At 43.7% G+C, this 20,772-nt stretch overlaps 1 protein-coding gene across 1 annotated transcript in view; it reads right to left on the bottom strand.

Moving 5' to 3' along the window:
• Positions 1-20,772, bottom strand: part of PLCL1 (phospholipase C like 1 (inactive)) — a 209,316-nt gene that overhangs the window by 16,575 nt on the left and 171,969 nt on the right. Inside the window, exons 4-5 of the mRNA XM_050900429.1 lie at positions 12,232-12,307; positions 8,243-8,352 (exon numbers count right to left, since the gene is read on the bottom strand). Of these exons, the coding sequence (XP_050756386.1) occupies positions 8,243-8,352; positions 12,232-12,307 (186 nt within the window). The remainder of the gene's footprint in view (positions 1-8,242; positions 8,353-12,231; positions 12,308-20,772) is intronic.

The raw sequence follows: 20,772 nt of genomic DNA, 5'->3' as shown, positions 1-20,772 counted from the left end.
CCAGCCTACACAAGGAGAGAGATAGGCATCTATTTTGGCAGACTAGTGCTATTTAAACATCTTGACAAGCCTCCACTTGTGAAGCAACGCTAAAATTGGTTTTCTACACACAGCTCCTCAGCGTGCCAACCCTCTGCTGGGCTTGAAGCCCGCGCCGCTGAGGTGGCCTTGGCACAAGGGGCACCAGGCACAGCAACCTCGCCTGCTCCTGGCCCTGTCTCCCACCACCATCGCTGCAACATGATGCACCTTGCCTCGTGTGCACAGCCAGCGGCTCAGCATCAGATCCATGGCTTTTGGCAATTTGTCACATCACTCAAAATAAACGGCACATCTCAAGATTGCTTGCCATCTACCTCTGGCTTGTTTTAGTCAAATACAAAGAAAATGGGCAAAGACAAGGTATCACTCAAGGCTTTTCATACCATCTTTCACTTGTCTAATCTGTTCTTTTTGTCCCAAAGTTACTGTTTTTCCACATATATATTTGATGGCCTGTCTCACCTCCTATATACATACATGCATGTGCGTATGCACACATACACACCCACCTCACTGGAACTGAAGGAGTAATATTTACAGCTGAAATGCATACCTTTGGATTGCAGTCATCTGTCCGTCCCATCCCCATCCCCCTCCAAAAAGGTTTACACCAAAGGAAGGCAGCTCACAGCACTTGTTTCCTGGATGAACTTTGGTGAGGTTCATTTTTGGTGTGTCCTACACTTGGGTCCCACCCTGAATGCAAGGGGGTCTTGTCCCTAAACTCACTATTGTGAAAGACCTCTGGGAGCAGAGCTCTGGTGCTGAAGGAGGAAGAGGGAAGCGAGAGAAACGGCAGACCCCCACATTTCTGCTCGGATGGCCCTGGCTATCAGCTGTTTCCCCGTGCACCAAGCAACGTCGGGTCCCTGGGTCCCCCGGACACTGGGTGTCACCATGGAGAACACCACAGCCTCATACCAAGCACCTTCTCATGCCAAGTATTTGAGCAGGGCTTAGATCCACAGCAGCTAAATATTCAGTTTGATCCTGCATTAGGGCAGCAGGAGGAACTACACAGCCTCCCACAGGCCCTTCCAGTCCTGTTTTCTGTGCACCCCAATAGCTGTTAAAGGCTGGAGAAAAGTCAGAAAATGGTGTGTGCTCCCTGAAGGAACAGAAACTATTAATTGGGCTTGGTCCTGCGGGGGCCACATGAGGTGGGGAGGTGAGTGCTGCTCATCACAAGCACCAGTGCTGCAGGCAGGAGAGTGCAGGTGCATGTAGATCCCTGTGGCTGGATGGTTAAGCACCGACGCTGCCTGATCCAAATGTCTGGACAATAGCTTCTTGCCAGTCAATGAAACACTCCTGCTGTGCCAGTATTGGACAAAAACCCAGGAATAACCAACTAATACGGGATGAGGTCTCTACTCTTTGTCAAGCCATCCTGGGACTCCATGCCCTAACACTTCTCCTCAGAAACTCACGGTATCATGAAGGAGCAAGAGCTGTGAACCCTGGCGGTTGTTGCTCTCCCTTCCTCCATTAGTCCCTGCTGTTACCAGCATTTGGTACTTGCAGATTTAAGATCGCCTGGGTGGCCTTCCTGTATATTTTAAACACATATGAATATTTAATTTGCTCTAAATCCAATTCATGACTTGAAATTTTCCTTGGCCAAGAAAACAGAGACCTTGTCAGAAACACCATTAGGGCTTCAAAAGCTCGCAGGGAGCAGCCAGGTACCCAGAGAGGCCATGCTGTTCTTGTTTGAGACTGCTCACTACATCCTCCCCGGAGCAATGCTCAGCAGCATGGCTGATGGCCAAGAACAAGAGTATATTCCAGTTGATTAACTAGTACCACTGAGACACTGGAATTACACTCCTTTTACCCTGATACACACTGTTGAAGTAACTTGAGAAGTTTCCACACAACTGACAAAATCCACTGAGACCAAGTATCTTTTAAAGAGCTCTGGTTCCTGCAATTGGGCATGGGCAAGAAAGGCAAAAGCCAGTGCTGTGAGCAGTATGGGGGAGAGCTGGAGGAGGCATTTACCAACAGAATCAGCAGAGAACAGCACTCTGCTACATACAAGAAGGATCTGCTTACCTAGTAATTACGTGGTTTGGTTCTGTTGGTTTACAAAATACACTGATCAAAGCAGCTTTGTGTGTGAATCACACACTTTCACCTCCTTATCTTGTAACTCAGTATCTTTTAAAGGACTCTAAGTCCCCCTATCCCAGAAAAATCTTGAAACACCTCCCCATAGACAGACGAGCCCTGCAGCACGGTCTGAGGGCCAGGAGCACAGGCTTTGCCCTCTGAATGAGCTCCAAAGCTGGGAGCCTCCACCGCACTCACCACTGCATTCAGAGCATGCAAAGGGCCTGGGAACAGGTTGCACTCCCACGCCGCTCCTCCAGACTCTTCACACGCCCAGTAAGGAACAAACTAAACCTATCTCCTTCCTCACCTTTCCCTCTACTTTTAAACAAACTGCTTCAAGCTAAGCAGGTTGGTATTTACAACAATAAAGAAAACAGATGTTGACCTTGCTGGACCTTTTCACCTTCTCTTTAGCACTCTCTTTCAGCCAGCTGTTTGTGTTATTTTTTTCTTTTTTGTCCTTCAGTTCATGTGTAAGAGACCAACCTGATCCAGTAACTACGTGAATAATTGGAGCAGCCCTGCATTTCCTTGTATGTTTGTAAAATCTGTCGTCCCATCAAAGACTGACTGGCTCAGCCAATCTCAGCTGCAGCTGAGCCGGTCTTAGAGTAAGGCAGCAGATCGCTCAAAAGTAGCCAGGGCACACAGTCTGGAGAGGCTTAGAAGTTAGAAACACCACTCTGAACTATATCAACAAAGGAAATGCAAACAACGTGAGGACTAGACAGCAGGAGAGGCATTTAACCTCTCCAGAAAAAGAGCCTTTGGGGTAACCACATTCAAAACATATTTATCTAGGGAGATCTGGGGACAAGTAGACATGGAATAATACAATGAGCCCTGCATTTAATGGCAAGTGTGAAGACTTCATGCCATGCAAACCACTCCTGTCTACTGCTCTTGCTGGACTATCACTGTCACAAGATGACAGCAAACCACAAGAATTTATTGCTAAGCCACTATGGCTTTTATTTCATCTATTTTTGCAGTTTCACAAATTGAGCACCGTTGTGCTTATGTCCACAGAGATATGCTGGGAAAAGGAGAGACATTAGATATGAGGAATTTTTCGGGCGGCAGGAGGAAGCCTAACTGACACTTGCAGGGAGATAAATATATGGTACATGGAATGCAGCAGCTTTACAGGGGCTCGTGAATTCACCGTGCTCTTGCTTAAGATCTAGATAGTGTAAATTGTTGTGCAAATTCTTTGGCAGCAATTATATGACATGCGGTAGAATATATTGTTCCCATTGTGCTTAATTACATGAAATGTCCCTAAGATTCTGCCATGCTGCTCTGCTGTCCACTCTGTAGCATGCCAAGGAGCGAAGCCATGGTTCTTGCCTAACTGCAGGAAAAAGGACTGATGTGAAAAGACCCAAATAAATCTTCCTTACAAGATGGTTTTAGAGTACTGTAGAGTATCCATTAAAAAACACTCTCATAGTGCACTATAATAATCCTTAAATTAAGGCTGTGAACGGACCTATATCAGCAGCAACTCTGTGTGGTACCCTTGTGCATAAGGTACTTTAGAATAACAATCACTGTCCGATATGTTGCTTTTCTTCCTAAAGAAAACCGATACCTTGTAGTGATGCTAAATTCATCTCAGGACATAATCCTCCAAAAGTGCTATTTGTGCACAGTTTCACTGCATAAAACCACTTACACCAGAGCTAACGTTGATCATGACTACGTCATAAAATTGTGGATCTCCCCCCAAAGAGTGAACTGCATTAGCAATTTAATAGTTGTACGCCTTCTGCATTCAGCAACCTCTCTCTTTATACATCTAATCAGCATTAATTTAAATGCAGGATAATTAGCAGATACACTCATGGACGGGTGCTGAAATGATACCTGAAAATTTAACCACTTGATGTCTTGTAGCATGCACTAGCAGTCGGAGTCCTAGTAAGACAGAACACGTCTATGGCAACAGAGGTGAAATCTTATCATGGCAGCAAAAAAGATTTAAAAAACCATGAATGCATTTGAGAGCAGAGACTAGATTCAAACATTTGGGTGTTTTCCCCTTCAGTAGAAGACAAAACCAGTAAATGCCACTCTATCTTTGTCTTCCCATGTTTTGTCTATAAATAAGTCAGTATGATGGTATATTAACTATCTAGATATTTACCATCAACATGCAGGCAAGTATCTGGTGGTATTGTTCCTAGACTTTGTATGTGCTGATCCACCAAAGCACAGATAGCCCAGCAAAGTATGTCTGCAGACAGACAAAGCATGTCCATGTGAGAGCAATAAATCTGAACCACAATCAACACACTTGAACTTTGCTTGGCTTACTTGCCAGGCTCTTGGACTCAGGCGGATTCCAACTTCTTTGTCCAAGTAAACATCTCCTGGTAGTCTGCTGCAGTTTTGCCTCAGCAAGGAGAGCAGTTTTGCAGGCTACAGCTTTTTTTTCCCCAAACATTCTCAAAAACTCATAGAGCAGTCATTAAATCAGTGGTTTGCGCATGTGACAGATGCTGAGAGTGCCTAAGTTACTGGAAAATGCTTGGGACAAGATCCCGCAGGAGAGGCAGACAGAGCGGGCAGAAGGGCCCCAGGAGAGGCAGTAGCCGAGAGGGCTGGGAGCAGACCCGAGCTGAGCAGACCTGAGCTGGCCCTGCACGCACGCCGCCCGTACGTACGCGAGCGTACCCGACCTGAAAGCCGGCTAGTGCTTTATGGCAGCACTGAGTGCAAGTGGTTATAGCCCAGCTCTCAGGAGGACGCGTTAGCTCAAAGCCAAAACTGCCCTAAGGAGGCTTCTCAGCTTCTGCCTTACACGGCCCGGTGCCCCCCTCTCTCCAAGCGCAGGCAGGAGGAGCTCGCACCTGCCTGCAAAAGTGACCACACGTGCCAGGGAGGAGGTGACCTCGCCAGGGGAAGGCGGGAGGAACACCAGCATCTGGGGAGAAACAAGCACGAGCCCATGCACCCACGTGAACCCCTTCACTCCATGAAATGGATAGTCGCCTATTTTAAAACCAGGCAAATATCTCATGAAAATGAATTGTGAACTTCTGATGCAAAAGAGAGGGTCAGCCAAGCCAAGCAGTTTTGCAGGCTCATTAGGATGAAACAAACAGTTCCTAGCACCATGGTCCCCCTGAGGTGATAAAAACAAAATTTCTTTTGCTACCTTTGCATTTTACTGGCACTTAATTAAATACAGAAAAGAAAACAGAGGCACAGAGACGGTGGTGTATGGAAATAAAAATGAAAGTGAGACTACATTTGGGATCATAACCATTCCTGTAATGTCACTGTGAGAACACGAGTCTTCTGTCTAGTGTACTGACGTTGTGCCTCTCAATATCACTGACTGTGAGCCTGACAGTATTTTACAGGACATGGGACCAAATAAGATATGACATTTTGAAAATATGCATATATGTCAAAGTTGACTGTCACCAAGTTATAACATCCCTGTTCTTACTAACATTTGTTCTGGCAAACAGTTTGTCCTACTAGTGGGTATTACTAATATGTAATTAAGTTTATATAAACTAAGGAAGAAAATGACATATTATTTTGATTCATTCTCATCAGGTACCTCTTAAAAGTACCTCAGGGCATTTTTAAACATGAAGAAAGCCCACAGTTATGATTTTTATAAAATATACTTTAATCTTGCACTCTATTTAATGATTTTGCCAGTAGCAATTTCTTATTGCATCCCCTCTTTGTATTCAAAGCTTACCTATTGCAACGAGTCTTTATAAAGAAATACATTAATTAAATATGCCTTGGCTTCACTAGCCTAGGAAAAGACTATTTAATCATCTCGCAGGCACAAGCTCAACATAATACCTGCTATTGCTCATGGGCACCTCATACAAACTGACTACTGCCGCATGATGTAATTGCCTCCAACAACCCCGAGCACACAAAGAGGCTTTCTCCCGTCAGTGCTGTGCCATTCATTCACCTCATCTAGTGTAAAGCAGCTGATATATTTGCGAGATGTTATGGGCTATTTTTTTCTTTTCTTAGATCACTATACCAACATCTGGTGAAATATATTTGTAGTGACCACCCTGACACTAGACATATGGAGGACACTGGTGGCTTGAGTGGGGCAGGGCTGTCAGTCTCTCCTCACCAAATCCTCCTGGGAAGCTCTCACCCGCATAGAGGGAAGAGTCAGTTCCAAACATGAGATGCAGCTGTAACCAGCAAACAGTTTTGTTATGGGCAGGGTCACTGAAATGCAGTATTCTTTAAGAAAAAAAAAAAGTTGAAAAATAAGAACAATGACTGATGGTCTCGTATTACTGAGGTACAACCACATTCCCAGTTGTCTAATGTCATTGCTGAGTTGGACTTCAGTCAGAATCAAAAGGTGTTTCACATGCATTCATACCTGTGGGTAGTTGCCACAAACTGTTAATATTTTATTATGTGAGAAAGGTAAAAAAGAAGTTGTGGCTTAGAAATGAAACATGTCAATTATTCCTTGACCTTGACTAGATGTTTGAAATGCTCTTCAATATGTTGGCAATATGTGCTAGGCAGCAATTATTTTTCATGGAAAATGCTTCTCTGATACCCTACTTGTACCTTCATTAATCACAGGTCACCCTCAGAGGTCTGAACTTCTCATTTGACAAACATCTAAAAATGGAAAAGTTTAGAGTAACCCTGACTGTGTTTAGAGTGACTGTGAGCATGAGGCATTTATTTTACCTAACAGAGCTAAAGGTATTCAGATTAATGTTCAGAACTGCCTAGTGCCTTTTTTTTTTTTTTTTTGGTCCTCTTTAGCTACTTGCCTCAATTACATTGTGTGGAAAAGGTCAGTCCCTTCCATCACGTTTGAATTGGTTGCCTTTTCTCTTCATCAGAGGTCCTATTAACTGAGCCTACACTGACTCCATTACTCACTTTCCCTCTCTCTCATGGTGAATCAAGGTATGCAAGGAACCACAGGTGTCCCCCACGTCTTCTCTAACCCTTCTCTACTACCAATGGCCTCTCCCACCCATTTTTGCCCCTCAGCCTCTCTGTTCCCAACTCCTTTTTCCCTCTCCGGCTCAGGACATGTTAGCGCTCTTTCCACCTCCATGACGCTGAAGCATGCATCTCCTACTACTCTTGCTACCACTGTTACATGGTACATTTAGGTATACATTTGATGAGGAACTCCCTCTCATCAGCTGGCTCACCCTGGGATGCCAGCGAAGGGAAAGGCACTGGGCGGTCACAGGGAGATGCTGTCAGACAGGGCAACCTGCTTAATGGGAGCTGGAGGGAGGGAGCAGCAGGGAGAGAGCAAGGGGAATCAAAGTGTGATCTGTCAGAGCAAGGTGGGAAATGAGGCTGTGAAAGAAGGCATGAGCTGAATGCTAACAACCTGAATGCTTGGCTCAGGTCCTCTCCTTGCCGTCTGCTGTGGCTGCACCAGATCCTCTCCTCTTTCCATCTTCGGCTGTCCCGGGGTAACTTCACCCAGGCTCAGACATCCAGCTACTGTGACAATGTGTAGCTGGTTGGTGCTGAACCAGTAGCTAAAGCCTGGTGAGTAACGTGATCACCGCGCAGTGTGTCACTGCGCAGCCAGGATGGAGTGATGAAAATCCCTTTTTTAGCTGTTTGGATAGTGCTCCACTTTTGAAACATAACCCTAACATTTCTGCAGGATCTACAATACTCCTCATGTTTTCGCATGACAGCCCCTCCCGCCCCATGCCTTCCCAAAGAGATGCTCTAGTTCTCATTTTACAAAACAAGTATCTGAGACACGGTGACCTCAGACAGGTCATGTTCAGGGTGCGTGGGGCAGAACAGACAACCAAAATCAGGTCCCTGAGCATACAAACCACAAGCTATCTTTCCTCTTTTGTTCAGGCTTAGATAAATTCCCTTCCAGAGCTTCCAAATCAGAGGTGTAATTAGATATGTTTGATAAATCTCAATAATTGGGGGTAATTTATACATCCTGTTAAAAAAAAAAAAGTTGCTTCAATATTAGTATGACAGTATAAATACATGAGCTAAAAGAGCAAAGGTTTGCTTATAAAGTTAATAGGAGACACAAGGTGGTGCTTTCTGTGCTTACCTTCAGCACTGTGATATTCCACGCAAAACTCTCAATGGCTTTGCTTAATTTTCTTCCTTTCAAACCTTCCTTTGTCCCAAGGTTATGAAGCTCTTCGTGGAATTCCATTCCTAAAAATACAGATTGCTACATCACCCAGTGCATGATTGATTTTCCCTATAAAATGTTCAGTGAGCATTTTCAGTCTCGCAGCTGGTACTTCCTGCAACCTCTTTCTTTGTTTCCCTCCCCTCCCTGTTATGACTCCATCCTGGAGAGCATCTTCCAGAATAAAAGGGTCATGTGCAATCTTGCAGTTGTGCTTCCACTTTGTATGTAACTCTCCTTTCCAGTGCTGGGGTCCCACACAGGCACGCGCCTGGTTCCCGCACAAACACTCCTCCAGCGCTTCTGCCTGCAGTCTGCATTGCTGGCAATATTGCGACAAAAGGAATCGCTTGTCGCGCTCCTTGAATAGATGATTTTGTACCTTGGAAGGCAGTCTGACAGACGTGGAAGATACTTGTTCAGCACAGCAAATACAGACTCAAATGCACAGCTCCTCATTAATCTTAATCACAGTCATACCGAAAAGCCCTTGTACTTCACAATGATAAATTATGTCAGAAACGCATAGCGCTAATCACAGGATTGCTATTCCTGCAGTCTGGAGAACTGAGACTTCCAACCACAGCCTTGGGAATTGTTACATTTCATTGCTAGTTTCTGTGGCAAATGTCTGAAAATCTGTTGAATCTGAATTCAGGAAATCTGGGAGCAGATTAAAAACCTTAACAAGTCCAATTAGCCCACCAATTCCACAAGATTTGCACAGTGTATGCAAACATTTCTCTGAGTCTGGTGTGGGTTAAGAGACAAAATGGAGAGAGAGCTGCTTGTGTTCCCTTAATTTGTTCCTTACAAAGGCCAAATTGGCACTAAATCACTCCAAAACGCCTGAAGCCCATCCTGGCTGCACAAACCAAGTTCCATCTCCAGCTGTTTCATAGCTCTCCCTCCCCTAACATTTTAAGACAAATGTCACTCGCAAATTCGAGCTTCGTTGAAATTACATCAAAGAAATGCCCATCGAGAGAACACCTGCACAGAGCAGATGCAGAGAGCTGTTTAGTGGGTTGCTGAAGGAGTCAGTCCTTCAACAGCCCAAGGCAGGCTTGCACTCGGCGTAGCTTGCCCAAAGCACTCTTGGAAGACTAACAATAGGTTTCTTCTTGCCTTGCACCAACTCCAGGAGCTTGATAACACTGAGGCAGTTCAGCTCCACACAATATAAGATTTCTCTACTGTTTATTTTCCAAAACTTCACCCACTCACAGGTTTTACCTGTCAAGGGTAACAGAGCTCCTGCAGCACTTCCTTTGGAAAACAGTCTAAATAATTGCACCCCAAGCAAGATTGCCCTGCAGGTGTGCCTCATGCCAACTGACTTACAAATTATTTCACTGGAAGGAAAACCTTCAAATGACTGGCTTTGTCCTGCAAAAAAATACAAAGGCTAATGGTGCTCAGCTTCATGTGGACAGCCCTGCCTTCATGTAGCATCCTTTTAGTTATTTTTCCCTCTGGACCTCACTTCCCCACCTGTAATGTGGAGACACTGCTGCCTCGGGGAGAGGGAGCTGCAAACATTTGTTAGGCTGCAGGTAGGAGCACCAACGAAAACATTTAGCAGTTCAGTCCTCCAAGCTGCTGCTGACCACTGTGCATTGGGCTGAGACTGCACATGAAAAAAACCAACAAAACCAACCTCCTGAGAAGCCATCTGGGGGAGCGGGCAGGACCCTGGGGCACAGGGAACCCAGACCAAAACAGGCTATAGTGTGAAGCAGAGGTCTGGTGGGAACGCATGTTCAAAGCAAGCAGGACTGTGGTGAGGTGAAGGACAATGTCACAGGCAATTGTACCTCTGACACCTCTTAATTTTAAGTGCTTCATCTTGCCACATTGAAAATGTTATTTAACAATTTGCCTGGGTAACGTTTACAACAAACTAATTGGTAACTGAGCGTGGCGAGGGATCCTCTCTCCTGCTGCTTTCCTCTATCTAAATCCTGAGGCTTCAGAAGAGCACTTCATATCTCTCCAGCCTTCTTCTCAATCAGAAATGGTATCTTAAGGCTAACAAAGCAAAACAAATGAAAATACAAGTAGATACAGCAGCAAAGAGAACAAACTTGAGAAATTAATCTTTTTGCTGGGGGAAGGAAGGAAAGGGGAACTGCATGAAACTCTGGACATCAGCGTGGTGGCATGGTCCTGCATCGTGTTCTCTGCACACGTCTCCAGCCCCCTGCTCACAAAGACGCCAGTGCCCAGGCAAGTGTTGCAGGTTCTTCTCTCTGTGTACAGAGCACAGTGGGCAGAAAGCTGGCTGATGCTGCTGAGGGTCTGCATAATTTAGTACAAAGTACCGCTCTTAAATTATACCATCTAGAAAGACCCTCCGGTGCTGCATTTTCCTGTCACTGTCCCGTTCCTAAACCCTCTGCACCTGACGAAGGCTTTGGGCTGAGGACGTTTATGCTGCTTATGCAGATACATAGAAGCCAAGGCATGACACAAGATGAGGCCTGTGAAATCCAGCAAGACACAGCTGCTTGCCTCTCCTCCCTTTGCTACCACAGCGCCAGCATGGCTCCAGAGCTGCGAATTTCAAAGAGCAAGGACTAGGTTCCACCCTGCTCTTGCACCACATAAAAATCAGTCAAATGCTATTGTTGAAACAATTTTCAAATTTCCTCTAATTAAAAAGATGAATTAAAGGATTTACTACAAAACATCAGCTTCATTCATTATTTACACTTAATAGAAGCAAATGACTGTAGCCTGCATCACTTGCCAAATCCAAAAATGTCTATTGGAAACAACAGTATTTATGACTGTTGTGGTCCCAGAAGACTATGCTCAAGAACACAAATTAAATGCAGTAGCAAGTGTTTGCATTACTGACCTTCCAGGCTTGCTACAGGTTAAGAAAGGTGCAGCTGTACAACTAAATGAACTGAAAACAGATTTCATTTCTGCAGTGTAAACCCCTAACAGAAATACACTGCATGTATTTATTCAGCATAGTTTCTGATACATGAAAGCTGATGGATTTAGTTGTAGAGGATTACCACCGCCAAATATGGACTCTTACCTCTCTAGCATGGCTTATTCTTATGTAGTACAAGTAGTCCCAGTTCCGAGTCTAGCCTGCTATCCTGAACAAGTGATGAAGAGGGGTTTGCATGAATAAGCTGAACTGTGAGTCACAGACACTTTGGCAACTTCTACCATCCTGAAAAAGGAGCGTGAACCTGCGGCAGAGCAGACAGCATGCAGGTGGCCACTTCTGAAACCACCTCTTCCCTTTCTACTGGTGCACATGAGACAGAGCACTAGTTCAGATAAAGACATCCAGTACAATACACCAGCAACATATGATCTACTTTAAGCCTACTTACAGTGGCTTGCACCCATATACCTGATGTACATAATGCATAGCCAGACAGATTCACTGTGATACAATGGAATTATACTGGCATAAGTTTCCAAGGTCTAAACGAAACCTAAACAGCAAAAGTAAGTAAAGGTAGGCAACACAGCTTGGTCCTGTGGGTTTCAAAACCTCTTGCCTCCTCTGTGTTTAAGGGAACGATTGTGGTAGAGAATGGAGCTCAGTAAAGGCAGCACGCCTTCTCACTCCCTCTTTTTAATTGAATGCCTTTCTAGTTCATTTGACTAATTTAAATGCTGTCAGACATTTCAGAGCTGTAGAGCAGATGGAGAAAAAGCTTTTAAGGTGAAAGCTGATGATTTTTTCCTGATCCCACGCCTGCATTGCTACTGGAGGATCAGCCTTCAGGGGGGTGGAGTCTGCCAGGGAAAGACCGGGATGCTCACTTAAATACCACTTGAAAGATGCTGCATTAGTCACAAACTATAAGTAAATCATGGCACATCGTTTCCCATCTCCCATCCAGAACTGCACAATAAAGAACGATTACCTGCTTTCTGGCACTGAACAATCTTGTCGTGAGTGATGTCTGCTGTCTCAATAAGAACCCTGCTCTCTTGAATCATCTGTCAGAAAATAAATGGAAAAAAAGCAGCATTACTAGGGTTTCCTGCAACATCTAGTCCACAGAAAAGTACAAAGGTTCAAACTTTAAGAGCTCTGCTCTGCAAGCAACACTATGAAGATTGGATCATTCTTTGTATCAGAGCTCCCAGATCTGTATCAAGCTAAATGACAGCTGCTCAGAAAATGTTTTGCTCCAAAAGTTAAAGAACAGCTGTTGTACATCAGTGAGACACCACTGCAAATAACGTGAAGGAAACACAAGTGATTTCAGAAGAAAGCAGAGTTAGCAGACAAATAGAATTCATTCTACATGAAACTGAGCCCTTTCTAATTAGTACTTTTCCTGAAACAAAAGGAGAAATAAGTACTGTCCTTGACATAAGTGGTTATCAAAAATGTTACCAAGTCATGAATAGCGCTGATTTCAAGAGGTACTTAAGCCTGTGCTGAGCTTTATGCACTACAGTGGTTCAGACAGCTACAGTGTTTCTTGAGTTTCTGTTTGGAGAATTTCAGATCCAAATACTATCCTATCCTCAACATTTCTGTTGAAGTTTAAAAGAAAAAAAAAAAAACAACCAACACCCAAAGAGGCAGGCAGTTTCAACAAGCCTACTTACAAGTTTCAAGAGATATCTATATTTATGCATCTTCCTAGAGTAGCCCATTAACAGCAAACAGATGAAGTGTCCATTATGTGACAAGTTTCCTGAGCCTCCGTTCTTGCAAATGCTATTCTCCTTTGAGTAACAAACCTTCCAAAACCCTTCAGAAGCCCAGGCAAGCAAGCAAATTGTTCCAATGCTATATTCTGCGAAATTGCAAAAGGTGGCACATACATCTGTTACAGAAGGCAAGAACATGCTGTATAACTATGCCTGAGAATAATCTCCCTCTCCTGGGACGTACACCACAAACCCCAATCAAATCCAAGCAGCATGAGAGCGGTGCCAATTAGAAATGAAGCAAACTGAATACCGCCTAATGTTACAGCCTGAAATTACAGAGGCCACCATCTGAAAGCTTTGCCAAAATGCCACAACTGCTAAAAGCCTTCCTACTTTCAAACACACTAAATATGAAAACACAACCAGTAGGTTTTGATGATTTTTGTGGAAGACAGTGTAACAGTATTAAATTAACACTTGCAAATTAGCATGTCTTATTGTTTTAATTACATACAAGGGAGGAGAGATGCTTCCACTTGTCACTCCCGAACTCCCAAATTCTGGAGAAATTCAGATTCAAATTTTGCTCCTCATGCCATCTTCATTTCTAATTAAACCTACTAGGACAGGCTGCATTTAATAAAAATACCTATGCCTTTGCTTTGATATAAACAAGAACATGAGAAAACCAAAATCCATTACCAACTTCACAGGCAGAGAGAAAAAAGCCTGATATATCTACAGAGTGCAAAATTGTTTTTTAACAGAACATGCCCAGTGGATATGCCCAAGATTGAAATTACTTTTGATAGTATCCTTTGCCTTTCATTCTTATTACTTGCTTGTTCATGCATCATGTTGATTTTTTCCTCTTTGATATTTTCGCGTGTCATCTAGAAAGAAATGACAATTTCTACCCACCCTCCAGCTTTTCTGTACCACAGCACATAGTCATTTTGTGCTGAAGGAGCCATTCAGCCGCCAACTACAAACGCTGAAGTTGGTGCGAGCAGTAAAGAGAGCGAGAATCCTGAAAAAACCTGCAAGTAACTACAGAGGCAGCCAGAGGCCAAACGTGCATCTCTTGCACATGCAGTGCCCGCACTGCCCGGCCCAGCCAGGCACTGCCAGCATCTCCACGGCTGCTGTGCCCCATGCACCCATCACCATGGGCTTGGCCTCCCGTGGGTCTGTGCCTGTACTTCCTACCCAGGAGCAAAGTTTTGCCCAGCGAGGTCAATGCATCTAAACTGGGACAGTATACCCAAAGCGTCCGACTCACCTGTGCTCAGATCTCTAAAGTAGAACTTGACTTGTGAGAGCTTTTTATATATACGTAAATATACATACATACACATATATATATGGCCACAGGAAATTATCATACCACGCACAAAAAAAGCAAGCTTGAGAATCATGCAATTTGGTAATCTAAGTTTGACCATATCTTCCTCCAATTACTGGACCCACTCCCAGGAGTTTCTGAAATGCCTGCTTTAGGATTCTCAGACATGAAAGTATTATATTCATTTTTTTAAGAGAAAAGTGGCAATAGGATGTCAATTTTCCCTTGCTGCAGAGTAGGTAGAGCAGCCCTCTGCTCCTTTGATGCTGACATCAAAGTCTCACTGCTCTCAGCTCAGCAAGAATAAACAATTAAAAACAGATCATATAGTAGAATTTAACCTGTTCCTGTCTTCCTGCTCGGCAGTAATCTTGACAAAAATAAGCAGCTTTTGTCCCGTGACAAATCCTGAGAGTGGATTCAGAGTTCCTCAGCTCAGCGACTGGGGTTAGGGGATGCCCTTAGTGCACCACCTGGCATACCCCCTCACAGGTTCCTCTAGGAAATAATGCACTAGGTAGAAATAACAAACCTGGGGCCAACTATGATATATAGTTTTGGCCAGCCTATGGTGTCTTCGCCACCTGTGATAACAGTGTGCAGGACCTGGTATCTCTACATGACAGGCCAGGCTCTGGTCCCAGCAAGAACTGCGTGTGCAGTTTCAGCAGGCACGAGATCCTGCTTCCTAATGCTGTGGTAAAAGACCGTAACAATGGGCTAGTGCAAGGATGAAGCCTGGGTGTTCACTTTGAAGAACCACAGCCTAATTTATACACATAAGAGCACAACAGGCAAGTAACTGCTAGCCAGGAATAAAATTACAGCATGGGGTGTGGGGTTTTTTTGTTTGGTTTGGCTTTTTTGTTTTCTTTTTTTTTCTTCTTAAAGCACATCACAATAGATATTCTTGCAAGGATTCTGTGCAAATCCTGGCAACAGAACTGATACAACCCTCAAAAAATAGCCAAACTAATTTGAAAATCCACTTTTTCTTTTTTTTTTTTTTTTTTTTTAAATTTTCCCCTCTCATACGTTTTCACTTACACACAAGGTAGCACCTTGGGGGATATTTAATAAGGAAATATTTTAAAGGTCATCTAAAAAGCTAATTTACTAGTAACTATTTACTGGAATTAATGTTAACGTTTTGTCAGTATTCCATCTAACGTAGGTAAAAGCAAGTGAGAGCCTCAGTTAGAAACTAGTGCCCCGCACATCCTTTCGTGCTGGACACAGGACAGCAGGTAGCAGTTTTGGCAGGGTTCCTGGCTGCAGCGGAGGATGCTGGACAGGGATGCAGCATGTTGGCCACAGACACCTCCGCTTGGTCCTGTCTGTCAGCCCCTGGGAGACTTTGCTACCGTGGCTCTGCTGATCAACAGCTCCCGCTCAACAGTCCTGTGTCATGGCATCTAGATACACTTTTTCTTTTTTGGCACTGGTTCTGAAATGAGTCCACGGTCTCCCAGTCTGAATGGTCCCCTGCTTTCCCAGCTGGCATCACATCTGAAACCCTGCTTGGGGATGTCACCTACTTCTCGCGGTGCCAAGACAAAAACCAGAAGCCCTAAACACAACATGGAGGACCATGAGATTTTCTGCTGGGAAGGTAACCCCATAAATCACACGATAGCCCAAGATTTTCAAGCCCAGTTTTGCCAGTAATGTTTCAAAAATCCACCAACATGTCTCGAATGTGAAGAGTGAGCTTTCTGATGTTTGCAGCATGAATTTCCATGCACCTTTACTCTGCTCAGACCCGCACTGAGCAGTGCTCTTGGGCAACTGTGTAAGTCCCAACCATCTGCCTGGAGCCCATCAGGCTGCTGTTTAATGTCAGCTCCCAAGCGGCAACTTGCTTCGGTGAGTGACTCTCAAAGAGCGAGAGACGTCCTGCTCCCTCAGGAAACTCATGCTCCACCAGAGTGTTAACCCCTGAATGCTAAGCTTCAAGGGATTAACCTCCAGGCAACATATACTGAAAAGCAGCCTTTAGAGGATGGATGCTGGTATCTGGGTCCACTTGGAGTCAGTGAGGAAATGTTTAGCAGCTGCTGAAGCTGGCAGGATTGCTCAGGACAACTTGCATTTCCCATGTCAGAAAGAAGGTGATAAACTTTACTGAGTGATGTGTTTAACATCACTACACGTGGAAAAAAAAATGGACAAAAATAGGAGTGAAAGCACACCTGTTTTCACACACAGTGAAAACCTGATTCTGGTATAGGGACTTAAAATGCTACCTCGCTGACCAACAGTGTATACCTATTCAAGTACGCAGAAGGGAAGAAGGCTGAATGGGAGAAACTGCCACACACTTTGACATCATTTGGGATCCTGCTAATTTCAGTACTGTGTCTTGCGTCCCGAGGGCCGAGACCTGTGGCGAGGGCGCGGGGTCCCTTCTGCGCTCGCTCGGCAGCTGCAGCGGCGCAGAGCTCTGCGGGAACAAAGGACGGCCCTGATCCTCCCGTCGGAGACCCCTGCCACGTTTCCATGGGAGCAGGGACACAAAGATTTTCGCGAGTCCTGGAGGTGCTAACCCTCCTGGAGAGGCTGCAGCACCAGAAATGCTCTCACAACAAGAAGTGAATAAGGGGTTGTTCAGATTGACAAAAGATGCACATGGCACAAGTCCCAGAAGTACATATCACGTTTAATAAACTAATGGGAATGAGGAATACAAAGCCTCATCTGCATAGGTTAGGTTTTTTCTGCAAAATAGCTCATTTAATTTAAATATTTTTATGCAACGCTGAAAGCAAGAAACCTAAACCTGATTCATCTCCATCTACCTGAAGCACCCTGTTACAATCATTCCGGTTTCTCACAAAAGCATGGGAAGCAAGAGCTGGCACAAACCCGGGAGCTCTCTCTTGTCCAGTATATGGGACCCAGAAAGTGGAACAGACCACGGGCTGAAAATATAGCTGACCTGTCTCACTTAAGTGCCTAAATATAGCATGCAATATCAAATTTAAAATCCCAGTGCTTCATGGAAAGAACGATGCTTTACTTTGTCACTTCTGTTAAGTGTTAATTACAAAGATAAATTTTAAGTGAATTTTAAAATATCTTAACACTGAGGGCATCATATTTGTACTCACAAGAAATTAACAGGCTTATTTATCGTCTGTACTAAAGGCAGTTTAATCATAGGATCAGTACAAACTGAACAAAAAATGTTATTTCTTTTTACTTTAATGAACTCCTGTGCTAGAAACCAATTTCTTCTTTTCATTACAAACTATTCTACAAACTGAAAAGAGGAGAGGAAATTAACACAGCAGAGTCTCACCAAAAAAGACAAAAAAAGACAGGAAAAACTCTTGGTGGCAAATTAAAGCACTGCTCCTGCTGGGAAGATAAATGATACAAAAGGGACAGTTCAAAGAATCCTCTCATAAATATTCCAAAGTTTAGAACAGAAACCGACTGAACATCAAACTAAAAAGAAGCTTTCTCTCAGGTGTCTCCTCACGGCCGTTGTCCCAATCTCCTATGCCTTACATTGACAATGAAAGAGTTTTTCCTGGGTAAGGAGTACCATATCGTGCCGCTATTGCTAAAAAAACACCCAAAGAAACAAAAAAAACCCACCCCCCACCCCCCCAACCAAAAATAAAAAAGGCTACAAAAATACAACCAGTTTGGGAAAACAGCTGAAGTGCAAATTGAGCTCATGAAAATTTGAACAGGATTCCCTCTTTAGCATTGAGCATTTCTTGCAGACATTTGGGACAAGAAACAGCCAGGTAATCAATTGTGTGCCAGCAAGTCTTGCAAAAAAGGAAGGATGTGCACGTGGTGCCAAGACATGGGAAGGACTGGTGGCCACCAGTCCGCCTTGTCTCTGTCCCAATATGCTCCAAGCCAGGTTTCTGTATCTGAGCCTTTTCCTGCAACAGCCTTGTAAGAGGAACAGTTATCAGGGATGGTTACATCAGCTGGAAACATCCAAAAAACCTTATTGACACAAACTACAGAAGGAAGTGGAATAAAGTTCACCTTAAATTCCAGTTTCAGGTTTTTGCTCACAAATATTTCTGGGGAAATATGGTGTCAGAGTGTTGCAGGATGTGATCTGGTGCATGAAGACCAGTTCTCTCTAAAACAACAGAAGCAGTGGAGGAACAGGGGGAGGGGTCAAATTTCAATAGGCTTATGCTAAAACAGAGTAACTAAAGTACCCAACTGGAACCTCATTATGTAAGAAAAATTCTGATCTGACTGTTTTCAGGTCCTATTTTAGAAGGGACTAAGGGACATGGGCTACCAGAGAGAGAAACTGCGAGAGTGGTGGGTAAATTAGAGAGAGAATTATAAGAAGTGGAGAAAGAAACCGGGTAATTGCTTTCCTAGTCTATGTCCAATTTTGGATGGAAAAAACAGATACGAATTCAAGACAATGTCTAAGTACTGGACTGTGTTTGACGTCAGTGCTTTATGACACTTCCTTGGCAGTGGATGCTCTGCTCTGCAATATCCCTTGTCTTCAGCTGCTCAGAGAACTGTGAAAAACATTCCTTTGGGGATGACTCTGTCCCAGCTGAAATACGAATTTCAGTGGAAAAGCACACAAAAATCTATTTAGTCATTTTGCATTGACATAAACTGGGAAAATGGACTTTCTCTTTGGGAATAAAGAGCTGTCATGACTGCATCAAGACAAAAAAACCCCAAAAAGACTGAATCTGAAAGAACAGCAGACAAAGAGCAGTTCCTCTCCACACACACCTCAGCAGACTTCCGCTAGCGTGCATGGACCAATACCTGTGTCACCAAAAACACTGCCATTAAATACATCGATTTATTCCCCACCAGCGTCACAGATATTACTTCTCTTCTCAAAAATCCCCAATCCATCTCCGTGTTGGCCGAGATATTCTTAACTAACTTGCCGTCTCTCAACAGTACCTACAGACACGCTTCCTTCCTCACCTGTGCTCCAAAATAACAAGATCAGTTCCAGTAAAGAGGCTTGAATACAGAGAAAAATGTTAGCGTCAACATGATTTTATATAACAAATAGCTTCTCTATTCAACCTTTTTTGCACTTTTTATTGTTTATGATTCGAAAACATGTAAATATAATTGAAGAGCTTCTTTTATTTTTCTAGAAAAATTTCTGTATGTACATAAGCCAGGAGATTGGGTAAAACCAAGAACATTTATTATCACTTGTTTATTGCTTTTGATTTGCAAATGATTCAATCATTTGATCTTGCAGGAAAAATAATGCTGAACCAATAACTGAAAAGCAAAATGCACAAGTGTCCCTGAATTCATGCATGCTTGCATCAGCACATGAATGTATCATGCAGACAGAGAAACCACAATCTGTTTCCGAACAATTCTCAACCAAAAAAAATCCTAGCTTCACAGGATAACTGTTTGCAATGAATAATTCAACCATCTGTCAGGTCCAGCTGGGCCCCATCCCTTCTTTTCACATTGAGTATCTCCTTTTTTTAGGTGTGATCAATGAACACCAGCATCAGTTTGACAGGTTATAAACACTGCACGTGCTGCCCACCTGAGTGAGCATCTTCCCATTGCCGGCCACCAACGAGGGGGAGCACACAGGCAGAGGCGGAGAGGGAGAGTCCTTTGTCGTGGGAAAGGAAAGGTCTGAAGAACAGCGCTGTAAGTGACACGCTACACTACCCTAGGATATATGTGTGGGAATCAATGACAACATTACCGGAATCCATTCATCATACTCTATGTATGGTATCAAGCAAAGCTGTAATTTGAAATAAATAATTCTAAACTGTATTTCTGGTAGCTGACATACTTTTCAAAAATGTTTTCTGTGTATTGTCAACAGTCCACCTTATTTTCTTGTTTTTGGCAAATCCCATTCCCTGCTCTCCTCTGCAGAAACTCCCATACAATCCAGTATCATCAATGAAGCCTCTTCCTCCATGAGACACGGCAACAGTCAAGTTCCACTAAACCACTGCGATGTGACCATAAAAAAAAATAAATAGAGTCCTGAAAAATCATTCCGGTTCCTTAAACAAAGCACATTAAATTTTATTCTAATAAGGTCTCTCTCAAAAGAAAATATTTAATGTGGAACACAATGGTGAAATTAATTGCCCAGGAAAAAACAAACAAACTGCACAAACCAGTCTTTGTCTATTGCGCCTGCTGACAAAGGCCGAGCAGGAGGGAACAGACAGTTAATTGTTTTCCAGATCATTGTGGCAGGTCTCCGAGCATTTGCACCTCCATTTGCCTGGACTGTCAGTCCTGTCTATGCCCCATTAAACACACAGGCAGAGTTTATAGTTTCCACGAAAAAAAAAAAAAAAGGTATGTTCAGTTGGCAATTTCCTGTAAGGGGAAAAAATTCTAACACATTAGGGCTGTTTTTATCAGAGGTTATTTTCAAAGCAGACTTTTTAAAGAATGTGAAATATACGGTGTTTTCGGAGGTGGC

Source organism: Gymnogyps californianus, chromosome 7, assembly GCF_018139145.2.
Source record: "Gymnogyps californianus isolate 813 chromosome 7, ASM1813914v2, whole genome shotgun sequence".
NCBI classification, from domain to species: domain Eukaryota; kingdom Metazoa; phylum Chordata; class Aves; order Accipitriformes; family Cathartidae; genus Gymnogyps; species Gymnogyps californianus.
The sequence above is the reverse complement of the archived record's forward strand: the minus strand, read 5'-3'. Positions and strand labels throughout refer to the sequence as shown.